At 43.2% G+C, this 20,004-nt stretch overlaps 1 protein-coding gene across 1 annotated transcript in view; it reads left to right on the forward strand.

Moving 5' to 3' along the window:
• Positions 1–3,091: 3,091 nt before the first annotated feature.
• Positions 3,092–20,004, forward strand: part of LOC132518318 (microtubule-associated serine/threonine-protein kinase 4-like) — a 207,551-nt gene continuing 190,638 nt past the window's right edge. Inside the window, exon 1 of the mRNA XM_060146311.1 lies at positions 3,092–3,442. Coding sequence (XP_060002294.1) covers positions 3,092–3,442 — 351 coding nt within the window. The remainder of the gene's footprint in view (positions 3,443–20,004) is intronic.

A 20,004-nucleotide genomic window follows, 5' to 3' on the forward strand; every position in this document is an offset into this window, starting at 1 on the left:
GGCCTCTCCCGTTGCGGAGCACAGGCTCCGGACGCACAGGCTCAGCGGCCATGGCTCACAGGCCTAGCCGCTCCGCGGCATGTGGGATCTTCCCGGACCGGGGCACGAACCCGTGTCCCTTGCATCGGCAGGCAGACTCTCAACCACTGCCCCACCAGGGAAGCCCCTAAAATATATCTCTTATTTGAGGTTGAGGTTTAAAAAGTTCAGGAAATACTGATCTGTTACTTGACTTTGATCTGTAGGGGTTAAGAGCATGAATGGCCAAATTGCTCAACTATCACTTGCTAGCTGTGTGACTTTAGGAAAATTACCTGACTTCTCTGTGCCATTTCACACATTTTACATATGTAATATGAGAATAATAATGGTGGCTACCTTATAGGGTTGATATGGGATTAAGAAAATTAATATTTGTCAAGTGTTTAAAACCTTGCCTGGCATACACTAAGTGCCTGATAAATGTTTGTGGGGAAAAATATCAGTTCTGCAAGTATCCTTTTATATCCTTTTACATATTAATCAAGACAACGAAGTCCCTGCCCTATGGATATTTGTAGTCTAATATATATATGTACTTGAAAAAGTTGTCTGTTCTGAGTGGCAATATATTGGAATGTTTAAGAAAGTGCCTCGGACCAGACTGCTGTGTTCAAATCACAGTTCTACCACTCATTTGCTGTGTGACCTTTGGCAAGTTATTTGACCTTGCAGATCCTCAGTTTCTTAATCTATAAAGTGGGGCTAATAGACTCTATCTCATAAGGCTGTTGCCAGGATTAAATGAAAATACCCATAGATGTTTACGGAGGAAGCAACAATAGCTATTATCATTCTTCCTGTTAGCAATTCAGATCATGTCTTGCTTCTTTTCTGATGTACTGAAAAGTACCACTCCTCCTCTTTAATGTGAATGGCTTGCTTAAGTCATCATTTTACTTCAGCTGTGGTGAATCAACCACATAGGGGCTCAGATAAAGACCAATACTCCTGACTAGCAAAGCAATTGTGCAGCCCAAGATCGGATTCAGACTGCCCCACTGTGCTCTCTCTATAGCCTTGCTCTCATAACTAGTCAGTTTACTAGAACTGTTCTTTTGCCTCAGCAGGTCTTCACAGCCCCTCAGATAATTCTGCAGTGTCACAATGGAAGCCTGACAGTCAGAGCTGTTTTGCAGTATGGCTGTCTATGGCAATGGGGTCACATTATATTTCCTTCCCCCTCATCTTGGGGAGGGAAACTGATCAGGACAAAGCTTTCTGTCCAATATGATGAAGCACTTTGTATGATGTATCACTTATATGTAGATATGGTGATAGCATAAAAGGACTCATTAGCTGAAGGGGCTTTCAACTCGAGTCCTCCACTTCTTAAGGATGTTCGGCAAGGCTGTTCTGACAAGGAGAAATCTAAGATTCTTGAGGACTCCTGAGCTTGAGGACCTAATTGTTTTCCTATGACTCTTTCCTCTTCTCCTGTGGCACATTGTTAGTGTAGCACTACCATAGCTTTTGAAAATTAATAATGGAACTATATTATGCAGCATCAATCTCTTGCTTGACCATAGGCTCCTCCAGGGCAGGGGACCTGACTTATTCATCTTTGTATCCCCTGCAAGCACCAGGCACACATCTCAGTCAACGTCTGTGGAATTGAATCTGGTTGAATTTAGATCCCAGGTCGCAGTGCCAGAGCTCACAGTAGGACTGGAGCTGAAGGCAAGGAATCATTTATTTCCCACTGCTGAGTTGACTGCTGGCTTCTGCTGGCTGAAGGCCACCCAGAGAGGGCCTTAAGGTGATTCTATTGGTGCCCTTAGTGAAAGTTCTTTCTCCTAGTCCTTAGAGGTAAGGAAAATGAAGCAACCAGTCCTGCATCTTGTTGGTTTACAAGCCAGGGCTAGGAGAAAGTAAAGTGGAAATGTGATCTCTTTTCATCCTATGCTTAGCTGATGTGGGAAGACAGGCAATGGTTTGGTCAAATTCAGTTTTGTCTAGTATCTGGCACAGTGCTGGGCATATTCTTGGTCCTAATTAAATACAGGGGCATAATTTGTCATTTTCCTTCCTTTCAAAAGGTACACGTCTTTGACTTAACTCTTTAATTTACAAACAGAAATAAAGACAGAAAATCGTCTTTTGAAAACTCTCCATGTGTCTAAGCCAGGCAGTCTGCTGAAGCTTTAAATATATTTGTTCTAATTCTGCTCATAGGGAGACAAGACAGATATGACTGTCTCCATTTCCAGTTGAGAACACTGACGCCCAGGGAGCTTAAGTGGAGAATCCGGGATCGGAGATCAGCTCGGTTTGGATGCACTCACTGTACCATGAAGTTTTCCCCTTTCTCCTCCAGCACGCTGGTGGGTGCGTGCATGTGTGTGACTGTGTGTGTGTGTTTCCTTTTACCCTTAAAGCCCAGCTGCTTCTCCTTCTGGTCAGTTTCCTGGATTCCACTTTTTGGAAACGAAGTCCAGCTCTTGTCCAAGGTCTCACTGCCCTCTCGGCCATCTTCCCCTGGCGTTCCCAGGACCGCCAGCCGCTCCTTGGCTAAATTCAGAGTACCAGGCTTAGGCTCCGATTCCGGGCTCCATTCCCACCCTCCCAGGGCAGGTGCCTCGTCCCGGCCCCCAGGACCCCGACTCTGCAGCCGGAGCCTCGGCCCCGCCTCCCCTACCTGACGCAGGTGCGCCTGGGGCGCCGTAGCCTCCGCCCACCGGCGTGCCTGCTCTGCCATTGGTTCTCCCGGCTGCCCGTCTCTTTCGCTGGCCCCGCTCGGTCCCGGAGGGGTAGGTTTTACTGGAGAAGCCGCAGTCCCGGCGGCTCGGGCGCTGCGCAGAGTGTGGACCCGCGCTGGCATGTCCCCGCGCGCGGGAGCCCCAGTCGACCGCCGGGTGCGGGCGGCTGCTAACTTGGCTGCAGGCTCCGGCGGCCCGGCCGCGGCCATGTAGTTGCCGGCGGAGCTCTCTGCAGCCCGGGAGCGGCAGCGAGAGCGAGCAGGAGCCCAGCAGTTCGAGGCTTTCCCCGGAGGCGCTGAGTGCGTGCCGCGCCCTCGCCGGCCCTTGGGCCGCACTTTGGGCCCGAGAGGGAAATGGGGGAGAAAGTTTCGGAGGTGCTGGAGCCAGTGCTCCGCGGCTGCAGCGGCCACAGTGCCCGGACTCTCGCCCCTGCGGCGGCTGCCGCGTCCTCGCCGGGAGCTTCCTCTGCCGAGTCCTCATCGGGCTCAGAAACTCTGTCGGAGGAAGGGGAGCCCAGCTTCTCTCGCGAGCACCCGCCGCCGCCGCCGCCGGGCGGCGCTCGGCCGCCCGCCGCGTGGGCTCCCGCGCGCTTGGTGCCAGAGCGTGGAGTCCCCGCGCCGCCGCCTCAGCCGCCGCTGCCCGGAGGAACCGCGCCCCCCGCGCCCCGGGGCAGCAGCGCGTCCCAGGAAGAGCAGGATGAGGAGGTGGGCCCGCCTTCCCTCCCCCCGCCACCGCCCCTCTGGTCCAGGCTGCCAGGCGACCGCAGCTCTCCATCCCGCACGCGGGTGGTGGGCAGCGCGTGCTGGGGCCTGGAGAGGGAGAGGGACCCCAGATGCTGTGCCCCGAGCCCTGGGTAATGACAGGAGCTTCCCTGTGGGTCACCGGTTTCCCCATGGCTGTTACCTGTGTGTGTGTGTGTGTGTGTGTGTGTGTGCGCGCGTGTGTGTGCGCGCGTGTGCGTGCGTGTACATGTGCTGCCTGACAGTGTGCTTCTCCAGTGTCAAAGCAGCAAACTCCGTCGATCAGGATCTGCTCCTTTGGGTCTGTGAATGGACGTGAGCTGGACGCCTGGCTTGTCCCCACAACTGAGACCTCGTTTTCCGAAGTGGGCGTTGCTTCCAACCGTAGCGCTTGGGCAGAGGGGGGAGTGTGGTGAAGGGACGGTTGTGAGAGGAGAGTGGGTGTGTTGGAGGTGGGGGACGGCTGGCAGCGGTACCCGCGAAGTTGCGCGGCGGAGTTTCGGTTGCATTGGCCCCGGCGTCCCCCGCGGGTGGTTTTGGCTGGTCCCGCGGCGTCGGTCCTCCGGCCCTCGGCCGGCGGCGCTGACTTGCGCTTCTACATCTCCGATTTGGACTTGTTCCGGGGTGTCCAGATGCGTGCTGGTCGCCAGACTGAATGGGGAACGTGCCCCCTTCTTCGGGGGACTGCGTCCATCCTGGTTTCTTGGAAGAATATTCGTGCAAAACTTGTGGGTCGCGTCCTGACACATTGAAACTATGACTTGGTGTCCTCTCGTCTGTTTTCTCTGGCTTTTTTCTGCTTTTGGAGGACAGTTAAGGAAGCATAAGGTTCTTGGTGTCTTTGATTGGTTGCTTTGGACGTTTCTTGAGGGGAAGTCATCTTGATCAGGGAAAGGCCATAAATAAAACATCACCCTAACAGAGCCTCCTTGTGAAGTTAATTCCTCAGTGCCAGTGTGGTGTTTTCTTCCTCTCTGATGGGGTTAGTTTTAGTAATTGTCTCTGTCCGTCAGAAGATGCAAGCTGAGGCCAGTGCTCTGACAGTAGCCCCCTGGGACCCCAGCCTGGAGGCATAGACTGGATCTGGCGCAAAGTGAGGGGAGTCAAGTCCTAGCCTGGCAGAGATGGAGCAAGCCCTAGTGGTGGCCCAAGCCTCTGGCAGTAACCAGAACCCATTCCCCAGTGCCCGGAGGAACGCGAGGATCCTGGACAGGTGCCTGGAGATTTGCTTTCTAGAACTGTCTCTGCTTCTGAATTGTGAGATCTTGGATGAGCTGATTCCTCTGAGGTCAGTTTAATAATCTGTAAAATGAGGGGTATGACCAGTGAACTTCAAGGTAAAGTTTATTTCCACACGAACCCTCCCCTGATCAGGAATTTAGGATGGATCCAAAGTGCAGGTTGATCCTAGGGACAGGGTGCCAGGAGTTAAGCTGAGCATCACACCCACCACAGAGTTACCTGACCAAACCCCCAGACTAAACCAGTGTTCTCAGTGGTTGCATCTCCCTTTGAAAGATGCCATGCATGTGCTGGCGTACTTACCGAGATGAGCACACTGGTCACTGGGCAGTAGGGGATATGACCCAACGTAATGATTTACCACTAGATTCTAATATAGTGTTGCCATCGGTAGAGAAGATGGTAGAGTTAGTTGCCCTATGTTTTCTGCGTAGCTAGGAGGGTACTTCATGATACATAACATGGTCTTGCAGATCCCAGGTGGGGGAAGTCAGGAACTTCTCACTTTTGATCCCAATCCTGTAGCTGATTTATTGCCTGGCCTCAGGGTGACAGTGTTTTATTTTCTTGGAAGTGGATGTAAAGATAGCTTATTACACAGGCACTGCAGTGAGGAATGGTTGATTGAAACACATATTGGAAAGTGGAATGACTAAATAACATTGGTCAGTATTTGTGAAATCTCAGAATTGGATGTAAAATGATACAGTATTGCAATTTATTGTGTAACTTAACCTGTGGCAGGGGATGCTGGAAATTGTCCAGGAGTGGAAATCTTGACCTTCTCTGAGAATTTTAAAGAGAAACTAAAACTGTGGAGTAGAGAAGTTATAGCCTTGGTGAGAGGGGTTGAAGTCCAGTGCACATTTTCTGGCTCTTACACTGGTGCCAGTATGGTGCAGGGGTTCTTAGCCTTTGAGAGAGTGTTTTGGGTCTCTTTGAGAACCTAATGAACCCTCTCCCTCCTCTCCTCAGAAAACGGGCACCACTATAAATACCATTCTAGCAGGTTCAGTGAGGAACACTGGGTTACACACTCTCAGTTTGGTGGAAAGACCTGGGTTTGATTCCCGCCTCTGCCACCTTAACTAGATGTGAGATGTGGACCACTCAGCTGATGTAAGGCCTGATTTTTCCCCTCTTAAATGGGAATAATAGCAATAGGGTCATTAGGCATTTTATACATGCCACCTAGTTTAATCCTAGTATAGTATCTAACATTTAGCATGGAGTGCTAAGTAAATATTAATTTTTCAAGTTCATTTGTGATTAAAAATGTTGTGAAAGGAGGTACAAGTTTGGGCTGGCTTATTTTATTTATGCATAATTAATCTGCTCCCTACTTTCAGAGAACCTGAGGCCTTGTCTATACTGTTTATTACCACTTTTTTAGTATTAGCTGGGAAACAGTTTTTATCTGGATCAGGTTGCATTATGGGAAGGCACTGTTAGCATAGTGTTAGTTATACGGTAGCAAGGCACCGAGTAGAAAGCCTTGAGGGAAACCCATAAAATGGAAGGAGGTTCATTTAGATTTAAAAATTGTTAGGTCTGGCTTGGGAGACTCATTGTCTTCCAGTTTTTTTTTCAGTAAGTTACTGCATCAATTTTTAAAAAGCAGCAAAATTCAATTTCCTAGTGTATTATTGCAGTGCTAATTTTTTGGGCCCCCTTGTTGAAGCTGCTTGCATATACTCTTAATGTCAACAGTGTTTGACCTATTTCATATTTTATCTTACTGTCAATATTTGTGTAAACTTACAAAGTCTCATAGACTTAAATCAGCCCTTTAAGCTTTTGGTGTCTTAAAAACAATACTTTACCATGGCAGTGATTGTAGTTTTTATGTACTTAATAATCAAACACACGAGAGAGATAGTGCATGGTTTTTGTTTAAATAAAGTGCATCTCACTTAACCCCTGATAACTCAAGCCTGTGGATTTGGGGGTCTCTGCAAGTTGAGGGTAATGGACTGTGTTTCGGATAGTCATAATGATCTGGATTGGAGGAGTGTCCCTCTAACATTTCTGAGATTTGCTCTTAGGCGCTCTGCCCTGTCCCTTCTCAAAGCACCTTCTGATAACTCATAAAGTACTCAGTGCCGTTTGCTGTGTGTCGATGAACTCATAAGGGCAGGAATTTTGTCTTTGTGTGTTTAGCACAGTGCTTCTAATATATTAGTAGGGGCTCAGTACATATATGTTGAATGAAAGAGGAAAAATACATCTTTGAAAACGGTTGCACATTTGACTGAAGGGTGACCATGTGTGTATTGTTTTGTCTGTTGTGAATTATGCTTAAACCTCTAGATCTCTTATCAAAAAGCCTCCTAAATCACAGTGAAAATATTATGAGCAATTTTTCCAGGTAAATTTTGAAGAAAGTCAAATCAGTGAGGATCCACTCACAATGCCTGTGGAAGACTTGCGTATTTACTCTGCTTTTTACTGTGTGTGTTAGAACTTGAAACTTTCAGGGATTCTTAGAACGGCAGAAAAAAGACTTATTAGCTAAAAGGATTTTCAACTCAATATAAAGCGTCTAATTTTTTTTTTTTTTTTTTGTGGTGCGCGGGCCTCTCACTATTGTGGCCTCTCCCGTTGCGGAGCACAGGCTCCGGACATGCAGGCTCAGCGGCCATGGTTCACGGGTCTAGCCACTCTGCGGCATGTGGGATCTTCAGAGACCGGGGCACGAACCCGTGTCCCCTGCATCGGCAGGCGGACTCTCAACCACTGAGCCACCAGGGAAGCCCTAGTCATCCATTTTATCTACATAAGTGTATACATGTCAATAGCAATCGCCCAATTCATCACACCACCACCACCACCCCACCGCGGGTTTCCCCCTTGGTGACCATACGTTTGTTCTCTACATCTGTGTCTCAATTTCTGTCCTGCAAACCGGTTCATCTGTACCATTTTTCTAGGTTCCACATATATGTGTTAATATACGATATTTGTTTTTCTCTTTCTGACTTACTTCACTCTGTATGACAGTCTCTAGATCCATCCACGTCTCAACAAATGACCCAATTTCGTTCCTTTTTATGGCTGAGTAAAATTCCATTGTATATATATACCACATCTTCTTTATTCATTCGTCTATTGATGGGCATTTAGGTTGCTTCCATGACCTGGCTATTGTAAATAGTGCTGCAATGAACATTGGGGTGCATGTGTCTTTTTGAATTATGGTTTTCTCTGGGTATATGCCCAGTAGTGGGATTGCTGGATCATATGGTAATTCTATGTTTAGTTTTCTAAGGAGCCTCCCTACTGTTCTCCATAGTGGCTGTATCAATTTACATTCCCACTAACAGTGCAAGAGGGTTCCCTTATCTCCACACCCTCGCCAGCATTTGTTGTTTGTAGATTTTCTGATGATGCCTATTCTAACTGCTGTGAGGTGATACCTCATTGTAGTTTTGATTTGCATTTCTCTAATAATTAGTGCTGTTGAGCAGCTTTTCATGTGCTTCTTGGCCATCTGTATGTCTTCTTTGGAGAAATGTCTATTTAGGTCTTCTGCCCATTTTTGGATTGGGTTGTTTGTTTTTTTAATATTGAGCTGCATGAGCTGTTTATATATTTTGGAGATTAATCCTTTGTTGATTCGTTTGTAAATATTTTCTGCCATTCTGAGGGTTGTCTTTTAATCTTGTTTATGGTTTCCTTTGCTGTACAAAAGCTTTTAAGTTTCATTAGGTCCCATTTGTTTATTTTTGTTTTTATTTCCGTTACTCTAGGGGCTGGATCAAAAAAGATCTTGCTGTGATTTATGTCAAAGAGTGTTCTTCCTATGTTTTCCTCTAGGAGTTTTATACTGTCTGGTCTTACATTTAGGACTCTAATCCATTTTGAGTTTATTTTTGTGTATGGTGTTAGGGAGTGTTCTAATTTCATTCATTTACATGTAGCCGTCCAGTTTTCCCAGCACACTTATTGAAGAGACTGTCTTTTCTCCATTGTATATCTTTGCCTCCTTTGTCATAGATTAGTTGACCATAGGTGTGTGGGTTTATCTCTGGGCTTTCTATCTTGTTCCATTGATCAATGTTTTTGTTTTTGTGCCAGTGCCATATTGTCTTGATTACTGTAGCTTTGTAGTATAGCCTGAAGTCAGGGAGCCTGATTCCTCCAGCTCCGCTTTTTTCCCTCAAGACTGCTTTGGCTATTCGGGTCTTTTGTGTCTCCATACAAATTTTAAGATTTTTTGTTCTAGTTCTGTAAAAAATGCCATTGGTAATTCGATAGGGATTGCATTGAATCTGTAGATTGCTTTGAATAGTATAGTCATTTTCACAATATCGTTCTTCCAATTCAAGAACATGGTATATCTCTCCATCTGTTGGTATCATCTTTAATTGCTTTCATCAGTGTCTTATAGTTTTATGCATACAGGTCTTTTGTCTCCCTAGGTAGGTTTATTCCTAGGTATTTTAGTCTTTTTGTTGCAATGATAAATGGGAGTGTTTCCTTAATTTCTCTTCCAGATTTTTCATCATTAGTACATAGGAATGCAAGGGATTTCTGTGCATTAATTTTGTATCCTGCAACTTTACCAAATTCATTGATTAGCTCTAGTAGTTTTCTGGTGACGTCTTTAGGATTCTCTATGTATAGTATCATGTCATGTGCAAACAGTGACAGTTTTACTTCTTCTTTTCCAATTTGTATTCCTTTTATTTCTTTTTCTTCTCTGATTGCCGTGGCTAGGACTTCCAAAACTATGTTGAATAATAGTGGTGAGAATGGACATCCTTGTCTTTTTCCTGATCTCAGAGGAAATACTTTCAGTTTTTCACCATTGAGAATGATGTTTCCTGTGGGTTTGTCATATATGGCCTTTATTATGTTGAGGTAGGTTCCCTCTATGCCCACCTTCTGGAGAGTTTTTATCATAAATGGGTGTTGAATTTTGTCAAAAGCTTTTTCTGCATCTATTGAGATGATCATATGGTTTTTATTTTTCTAATTTGTTAATATGGTGTATCACATTGATTGATTTGTGTATATTGAAGAATCCTTGCATCCCTGGGATAAATCCCACTTGATCATGTTGTGTGATCCTCTTAAGGTGTTGTTGGATTCTGTTTGCTAATATTTTGTTGAGGATTTTTGCATCTATATTCATCAGTGATATTGGTCTGTAATTTTCTTTTTTTGTAGTATCTTTGTCTGGTTTTGGTATCAGGGTGGTGGTGGCCTCATAGAATGAGTTTGGGAGTGTTCCTTCCTCCACAATTTTTTGGAAGAGTTTGAGAAGGATGGGTGTTAGCTCTTCTCTAAATGTTTGATAGAATTCACCTCTGAAGCCATCTGGTCCTAGACTTTATTTGTTGGAAGATTTTTCATCACAGTTTCAATTTCATTACTTGTGATTGGTCTGTTCATATTTTCTTTTTCTTCCTGGTTCAGTCTTGGATGGTTATACCTTTCTAAGAATTTGTCCATTTCTTCCAGGTTGTCCATTTTATTGGCATAGAGTTGCTTGTAGTAGTCTCTAAGGATGCATTGTATTTCTGCAGTGTCTGTTGTAACTTCTCCTTTTTCATTTCTGATTTTATTGATTTGAGTCCTCTCCCTCTTTTTCTTGATGAGTCTGGCTAATGGTTTATCTATTTTGTTTATCTTCTCAAAGAACCAGCTTCTAGTTTTATTGATCTTTGCTATTGTTTTCTTTGTTTCTTTTGTATTTATTTCTGCTCTGATCTTTATGATTTCTTTCCTTATGCTGACTTTGCGTTTTGTTTGTCCTTCTTCCTCTAGTTCCTTTAGGTGTACAGTTAGATTGTTTATTTGAGACTTTTCTTGTCTCTTGAGGTAGGCTTGTATAGCTATAAACTTCCCTCTTAGAACTGCTTTTGCTGCATCCCATAGGTTTTGGATCATCGTGTTTTTATTGTCATTTGTCTCTAGGTTTTTTTTGATTTTCTCATTGATTTCTTCAGTGATCTCTTGGTTATTTAGTAGTGTATTGTTTAGCCTCCATGTGTTTGTGTTTTTTACTTTTTTTTCCCTGTAATTCATTTCTAATCTCATAGCATTGTGGTCAGAAAAGATGCTTGATATTATTTCAGTTTTCTTAAATTTTCTGAGGCTTGATTTGTGACCCAAGATGTGATCTGTCCTGGAGAATGTTCTGTGCGCACTTGAGAAGAACGTGTAATCTGCTGTTTTTCGATGGAATGTCCTATAAATATCAATTAAATCTATCTGGTCTCTTGTATCATTTAAAGCTTGTGTTTCCTTATTAATTTTCCGTTTGGATGATCTGTCCATTGGTGTAAGTGAGGTGTAAGTCCCCACTATTATTATTATTATTTTTTGTCTATTAATCTAATCATTTTATTTTTATTTATTTATTTTTTTACACCTTTACTGGAGTATAATTGCTTTACAATGGTGTGTTATTTTCTGCTTTATAACAAAGTGAAGCAGTTATACGTATACATGTGTTCCCATATCTCTTCCCTCTTGCATCTCCCTCCCTCTCACTCTCCCTATCCCACCCCTCTAGGTGGTCACAAAGCACCGAGCTGATTTCCCTGTGCTATGTGGCTGCTTCCCACTAGCTATCTATTTTACATTTGGTAGTGTATGTATGTCCATGCCACTCTCTCACTTTGTCACAGCTTCCCCTTCCCCATATCCTCAAGTCCATTCTCTAGTAGGTCTGTTTCTTTATTCCTGTCTTACCCCTAGGTTCTTCATGACATTTTTTTCCCCTTAAATTCCATATGTATGTATTAGCATACGGTATTTGTCTTTCTCTTTCTGACTTACTTCACTCTGTATGACAGACTCTAGGTCCATCCACCTCATTACAAATAGTTCAATTTCATTTCTTTTTATGGCTGAGTAATATTCCATTGTATATATGTGCCACCTCTTCTTTATCCATTCAGCCAATGATGGACACTTAGGTTGTTTCCATCTCCTGGCTATTGTAAATAGAGCTGCAATGAACATTTTGGTACATGACTCTTTTTGAATTATGGTTTTCTCAGGGTATATGCCCAGTAGTGGGATTGCTGCGTCATATGGTAGTTCCGTCGTTAGTTTTTAAAGGAACCTCCGTACTGTTCTCCAGAGTGGCTGTATCAATTTACATTCCCACCAACAGTGCAAGAGGGTTGCCTTTTCTCCACACCCGCTCCAGCATTTATCGTTTGTAGACTTTTTGATGATGGCCATTCTGACTGGGGTGAGGTGATACCTCATTGTAGTTTAGATTTGCATTTCTCTAATGATTAGTGATGTTGAGCTTCCTTTCATGTGTTTGTTAGCAATCTGTATATCTTCTTTGGAGAAATGCCTATTTAGGTCTTCTGCGCATTTTTGGATTGGGTTGTTTGTTTTTTTGTTATTGAGCTGCATGAGCTGCTTGTAAATTTTGGAGATTAATCCTTTGTCAGTTGCTTCATTTGCAAATATTTTGTCCCATTCTGAGGGTTGTCTTTTGGTCTTGTTTATGGTTTCCTTTGCTGTGCAAAAGCTTTTAAGTTTCATTAGGTCCCTTTTGTTTTTTGTTTTAATTTCCATTTCTCTAGGAGGTGGGTCAAAAAGGATCTTGCTGTGATTTATGTCATAGAGTGTTCTGCCTGTTTTCCTCTAAGAGTTTGATAGTTTCTGGCCTTACATATAGGTCTTTAATCCATTTTGAGCTTACTTTTGTGTATGATGTTAGGGAGTGATCTAATCTCATACTTTTACATGTACCTGTCCAGTTTTCCCAGCACCATTTATTCAAGAGGCTGTCCTTTCTCCACTGTACATTCCTGCCTCCTTTATCAAAGATATGGTGACCATATGTGTGTGGGTTTATCTCTGGGCTTTCTATCCTGTTCCATTGATCTATCTTTCTGTTTTTGTGCCAGTACCATACTGTCTTGATTACTGTAGCTTTGTAGTATAGTATGAAGTCAGGGAGCCTGATTCCTCCAGCTCCGTTTTTCATTCTCAAGATTGCTTTGGCTATTCGGGGTCTTTTGTGTTTCCATACAAATTGTGAAATTTTTGTTGTAGTTCTGTGAAAAATGCCAGTGGTAGTTTGATAGGGATTGCATTGAATCTGTAGATTACTTTGGGTAGTAGAGTCATTTTCACAATGTTGATTCTTCCAATCCAAGAACATGGTGTATCTCTTCATCTATTTGTATCATTTTTAATATCTTTCATCAGTGTCTTATAATTTTCTGCATACAGGTCTTTTGCCTCCTTAGGTAGATTTATTCCTAGATATTTTATTCTTTTTGTTGCAATGGTAAATGGGAGTGTGTTCTTGATTTCACTTTCAGATTTTTCATCATTAGTGTATAGGAATGCCAGAGATTTCTGTGCATTAATTTTGTATCCTGCTACTTTACCAAATTCATTGATTAGCTCTAGTAGTTTTCTAGTAGCATCTTTAGGATTCTCTATGTATAGTATCATGTCATCTGCAAACAGTGACAGCTATACTTCTTCTTTTCCGATTTGGATTCCTTTTATTTCCTTTTGTTTTCTGATTGCTGTGGCTAAAACTTCCAAAACTATGTTGTATAAGAGTTGTGAGTGTGGACAACCTTGTCTTTTTCCTGATCTTAGTGGAAATGCTTTCAGTTTTTCACCATTGAGGACGATGTTGGCTGTAGGTTTGTCATATATGGCCTTTATTATGTTGAGGAAAATTCCCTCTGTGCCTACTTTCTGCAGGGTTTTTAATCAAAAATGGGTGTTGAATTTTGTTGAAAGCTTTCTCTGCATCTATTGAGATGATCATATGGTTTTTCTCCTTCAATTTGTTAATATGGTGTATCATGTTGATTGATTTGTGTATTTTGAAGAATTCTTGCATTCCTGGAATAAACGCCACTTGATCATGGTGTATGATCCTTGTAATGTGCTGTTGGATTCTGTTTGCTAGCATTTTGTTGAGGATTTTTGCATCTATGTTTATCAGTGATATTGGCCTGTAGTTTTCTTTCTTTGTGACATCCTTGTCTGGTTTTGGTGTCAGTGTGATGGTGGCCTTGTAGAATGAGTTTGGGAGTGTTTTTCCCTCTGCTATATATTTTTTTTATTTTATTTTTTTGCTGTACGCGGGCCTCTCACTGTTGTGGCCTCTCCCGCTGCAGAGCACAGGCTCCGGACGCACAGGCCCAGCGGCCATGGCTCACGGGCCCAGCCGCTCCGCGGCATGTGGGATCTTCCTGGACCGAGGCACGAACCCACGTCCCCTGCATCAACGGGCGTTCTCTCAACCATTGTGCCACCAGGGAAGCCCCCTCTGTTATATTTTGGAAGAGTTTGAGAAAGATAGGTGTTAGCTCTTCTCTAAATGTTTGATAGAATTCGCCTGTGAAGCCATCTGGTCCTGGACTTTTGTTTGTTGGAAGAGGTTTAATCACAATTTCAATTTCAGTGCTTGTGATTGGTCTGTTCATATTTTCTATTTCTTCCTGATTTAGTCTTGGCAGGTTGTGCATTTTTAAGAATTTGTCCATTTCTTCCAGGTTGTCCATTTTATTGGCATAGAGTTGCTTGTAGTAATCTCTCATGATCTTTTGTATTTCTGCAGTGTCAGTTGTTACTTCTTCTTATTCATTTCTAATTCTATTGATCTGAGTCTTCTCTCTTTTTATCTTGATGAGTCTGCTAGTGGTTTATCAATTTTGTTTATCTTCTCAGAGAACCAGCTTTTAGTTTTATTGATCTTTGCTATTGTTTCCTTCATTTCTTTTTCATTTATTTCTGATCTGATCTTTATGATTTCTTTCCTTGTGCTAACTTTGGGTTTTTTTGTTCTTCTTTCTCTAATTGCTTTAGGTGCAAGGTTAGGTTGTTTATTCGAGATTTCTCCTGTTTCTTAAGGTAGGATTGTATTGCTATAAACTTCCCTCTTAGAACTGCTTTTGCTGCATCCCATAGGTTTTGGGTCGTCATGTCTCCATTGTCATTTGTTTCTAGGTATTTTTTGATTTCCTCTTTGATTTCTTCAGTGATCACTTTGTTATTAAGTAGTGTATTGCTTTGCCTCCATGTGTTTGTATTCTTTACAGATCTTCCCCCCCCCACTATTATTGTGTTACTGTTGATTTCCTCTTTTATGGCTGTTAGCAGTTGCCTTATGTATTGAGGTGCTTCTGTGTTGGGTGCATATATATTTATAATTGTTATATCTTCTTCTTGGATTGATCCCTTGATCATTATGTAGTATCCTTCCTTGTCTCCTGTAATATTCTTTATTTTAAAGTCTATTTTATCTGATATGAGTATTGCTACTCCAGCTTTCTTTTGATTTCCATTTGCATGGAATATCTTTTTTCCACCCCCTCACTTTCAGTCTGTATGTGTCTCTAGGTCTGAAGTGGGTCTCTTGTAGACAGCATGTATATGGGTCTTGCTTTTGTATCCATTCAGCAAGCTTGTGTCTTTTGGTTGGAGCATTTAATCCATTCACGTTTAAGGTAATTATTGATATGTGTGTTCCTATGACCACTTTCTTAATTGTTTTGGCTTTGTTTTTGTAGGTTCTTTTCTTCTCTTGTGTTTCCCACTTAGAGAAGTTTCTTTAGCATTTGTTGTAGAGCTGGTTTGGTGGTGCTGAATTCTCTTAACTTTTGTTTGTCTGTAAAGCTTTTGATTTCTCCATCGAATCTGAATGAGATCCTTGCTGGGTAGAGTAATCTTGGTTGTAGGTTCTTCCCTTTCATCAGTTTAAGTATATCATGCCACTCCCTTCTGGCTTGTAGAGTTTCTTCTGAGAAATTAGCTGTTAACCTTATGGGAGTTCCCTTGTGTGTTATTTTTCATTTTTCCCTTGCTGCTTTCAGTAATTTTTCTTGGTCTTTAATTTTTGCCATTTTGATTACTATGTGTCTCGGTGTGTTTCTCCTTGGGTTTATCCTGTATCGGGCTCTCTGCGCTTCCTGGACTTGGGTGGCTATTTCCTTTCCCATGTTAGGGAAGTTTTCGACTATAATCTCTTCAAATATTTTCTCGGGTCCTTTCTCTCTCTCTTTTCCTTCTGGGACTCCTATAATGCGAACGTTGTTGTGTTTCACGTTATCCCAGAGGTCTCTTAGGCTGTCGTCATTTGTTTTCATTCTTTTTTCTTTATTTTGTTCTGCACCAGTGAATTCCACCATTCTGTCTTCCAGGTCACTTATCCGTTCTTCTGCCTCAGTTATTCTGATATTGATTTCTTCTAGTGTAGTTTTCATTTCAGTTATTGTATTGTTCATCTCTGTTTGTTTGTTCTTTAATTCTTCTAGGTCTTTGTTAAACATTTCTTGCATCTTCTCGATCTTTGCCTCCATTCTTTTTCCAGGGTCCTGGATCATCTTCACTATCATTATTCTGAATTCTTTTTCTGGAAGGTTGCCTATCTCCACTTCAGTTAGTTTTTTTTGGGGGGGTTATCTTGTTGCTTCATCTGGTGCATAACCCTCTCCCTTTTTATCTTGTGTTTGTTTCTGTGAATGTGGTTTTCATTGCACATGCTGCAGGATTGTAGTTCTTTTTTGTGGGGATGTTTTTTAACTGTTCTATTAATGATGTGAGTTTGAAGACTGCTCTTAATGTTATGCATAGATGTGTAGATGAATGTCTAGTCTTTACTGGTGAAGAGAATAAATAGCAAAGAGCAACCATGAATTCAGTAAAACTTTTCACTGAATTGGTATTTTATGAATCATAGCAGCTACATAATTTGCAAAGAAGAGTAGTGTGTAAATCTTGGCGTGTTTATTATTGAGTCTGCCTTTGACTCCCTGCTTCAATGAGAGCCACAGGTTTAGAACGTCAGTCAGCCAATGTATATTGACTCTCCTGAAGCATCACCTTTGGCACTGAAAACACAAGGGTGGACAAGACAGGGATAGTTTTGACCTCACAAAGCTTCTAGTGTAGTGGGGGAGATAGTCCTTAGTCATAGTGGCTAGCCACATGAGTTTTCATTAATTGGCTTCCAACATGGTAGATGGGGAACAGCTTCTGAGGGAGTGTGCACCTCATCTCCCCTGGGAGGTGGGGACTGCCTCACTGAGGAGTTATGGGGGAAGGGGAGGGACAAGAGTAATACAGGTAGCAGAGAGAGCGGTGCGGGTCTGGGGGCTGAGGACTCTGGGTCACGTGTGTGGAGCCGAGGAGGGCATGGCCTCGGGGGACGCTGGAGAGAGAAGCAGCGTCTGGGTCATGCACACCTTTTGGACTTTATTCTAAGCCACCAGGAGCCACCGAAGGTTTGAAGCAAGGAAGTGACTCCATCGGATTGGCGTTTCGGGAAGCCAGGCAGCCTGGAGCCCACCTGTCGGGAGCCGCAGGTGTAGCTCGTTGAAATGTTCCAGGTTATCAGGGAGCTGATGACCTGAGAAGAAGCCATCTTAATAAGCGGTGTGTCCGCAGAACTGGGGGCTCATTCTTGGCGGCTCAGGCGTCCAGGAAATGGAACAGGGTCGAGAGAACACCTTCGTGTGGCTATTAATGCTGCTCTTCACTGCTGTGTTGCCTTAAGCCTAGTATTTTCTTGAAGGAAAACCTTTAACGATGAATGGAGACAGAGAAGAGGGCCTTGCGAATGCTCACGCCCACAGTCAGTTGCAGGGGATGTTGACCTGGGGTGAAAGGAGGAGAGATTGCCTGGAGGCGGTGTGACATCCTCTGGTGGTGGGAAGTGTGGTGTTTGTGAGCTAACACGCGTTTTCCTAAAGAACGTAGGGTCAGAGTCAGGGAAGGGCGGAGGCTTTTACCCTTTCCACCCTGGGTCTGAGGTATTCTAGGAAATGTCAAATGTTTATATTTCACCAGTGTTTCGGAGCCAGTGACAAAAGCTGACTCTCTGTTGCCTCAGACTTAGTGGATACAGTGTATGAGTCCAGCTGTTTTTCATTTTGCCCCTGCAAGGAAGGGTGTGGAAGCACGTTAGGGTGCGGGCTGTGAAGATGGTAAACTGCAGGAAGAATCCTGATAGAAAAGTTCTCACGATGAGAAGGGTCCGTAACCTGATGTTAGAGAAAACTGAGCGCGGGGTGTGTGTGTGTGTGTGTGTGTGTGTGTGTGTGTGTGTGTGTGTGTGTGTGTGTGTGTGTGTGTGTGTGTGTGTGTACAGGTACGCATGCGCCTGTATATCTAAGAAGAGATAATTGTCCTTTTTAGATGGAAGACACCCCAGGCCATGTTAAAGCATGGTCGCACATTCTGTGGTGTTGCCTGGAAAGGACTTGTGCCCCCCTCCTCCATCCCTTCAGACCAGCAGCCAGTGTTCCCTACTCTGGGGTCAGTGTCTGTATTGCCTAAGGGTACAGACCAGTGATCCCAGTTCAGCCACTTATAGGCCGTGTGCCTTTGGAAAGGTTATTAATACTGAGACTGTTTCCTTATCGTAAAATGGACATGGCAGTATTTATTGCAGAGGGTCATTATGAGAATTAATGAGGTGTTTTGTATTGAGGACCCAGCATGATTCCTGGCGTGTAGTATGCGTTCCATGATGGTGTTTGCTAATATGACTGAGTATGGAAAAGCTGGTTGATGCAGACTATCAGCTCCATAGCCAGGAATAATCGGGAGCCTAGACGTCCCTTCCCTGACGGATTATGCTACCGGCATGGTTTGCTGGTGGTTCTGGGAGGCCCTTTCATTCATAAGTAGGTAGATATGTAACATAGCGATCACTTTTAAATTCATGGACACAGCATTCCTTACGATGTACTAATAGCAAAGCCTCATGGTTCATTAGCTCTTCTGTAGACACGATCTCTCTTTTGCTCATGGAACCTGCTGTTAGTGATCATGTATTAAATGATATCCTAAAAGACTGTGAACGTGCAAATTACTAGCTATGCCCAGGGATTTAGTAAGAAGACAGCATGTCACCCCTGTGGTGAGGCTGGTGACATGACCAGGTAATTCATGATGATCTGGGGGCTGAGAAGGGAGTAACAAGGAAATCAGATGATTTTCTGGAAGCCAACTTTGGTTCCTGTAAGCATCAGGTGGGGAGGCAGGTGGTCCAGGGGCCACCCTAACTTCACAGAGGGGAAATCCATTAGACATGTGATAGAACTATTAAAAATGCAAGAACTCATGTATGTGAATTGTCTGACCAAAAGTCTGTTATGTCCCTTTGGGGCAATGTAAACATTTAAATTTTTTAAGGCAAAATTGCAAAAACCTAGGAGTGCTTTTGATATAACTCAGATAAATGCTGGTGCAGTGACCGCAGGTCGTTTTCCCTTCCAGCAGCCTGGTGCTCTGCCCTGTGTACCTGTTTAGGTTGACATTTACACAGCTTTGCGTCATTTAGTTCAAGGATGATTGTGTCCTTTTATGTCTCTGATATTTAGTCCGGTTTCTTATCTGGTCCTCTTATTTTGGGGGTAGAGCATAACATCAAATATGATTAAGCAGAAGTCTCTTTCTCCAGCAGCTTGTGTGCACTTGTTTCTTTCCCTGTCTTTGTCCTTCTCTCTCACCTGGTTCAGAATTCCTGGAAAGGATTGGACAGTAGTCATGTGTGTTTCCAGGCTCAGGAGAGAAAACCCTTAAATGTGAAATGTCAGTTCAGGACCGTGGTCAGCGGTACACAAACATTCAAGTCACATTTAAATGTATAGAACTTGTGTGAAATTTCTGGTTGCTTCTCCAACTTCTCTTAATGAAAAGCATTCACTGCTTATTTAGTAATTTGAATTTATAACTAGGCACATGTGTCTGTGAGACAGCTTATTAATTTGTACCCTAGGCCTGTACTCTTTTGCTAGCCCATCAATTCTCCTCTTAGACACAGTCCATATATTTTTGATTAGGGTGCTTACTTCCACTGAACCTTTCAGCCCAAATGCTCTGTATTGATATTGGGGGCAGGGGGAGGTGGAGGGGAGGATGGAAATACTGACAGATTGGCTTCCTTTTCTTAACTAATTTCATAGGCTATGGTGTGGAAAACGAAAATTTAATTTTAACTTTCTTGACTTTGTATTTTTGAGGTGTGTTCAGTGGCCAACAAGATCACAGGTGCACCCAGTTTAGTGCGGGTAGCAGAATATACATTCACAAACTCACATCAGGTGTGTGTCTTTTGGCCTCTGCCTTAGTACTTGGTCAGCTACTTTTTTAAGAAGCTGAGAAGTTAGGTATGTAGTTCCCTCCTGGTTGATGATTTTGTGCCTTTCCAAGTTTGTTTTAAAAATAATATCATCATATCTTGGGGTTCTGGTGTTAATGTGTGTCATAACTGGCATTTCTTTATACAGAGATGCATGTACCTTCTGCAATGCAGGAAGGGTCCCAGTGCC

This window comes from Lagenorhynchus albirostris, chromosome 3 (assembly GCF_949774975.1).
Source record: "Lagenorhynchus albirostris chromosome 3, mLagAlb1.1, whole genome shotgun sequence".
In the NCBI taxonomy this organism is placed as follows: domain Eukaryota; kingdom Metazoa; phylum Chordata; class Mammalia; order Artiodactyla; family Delphinidae; genus Lagenorhynchus; species Lagenorhynchus albirostris.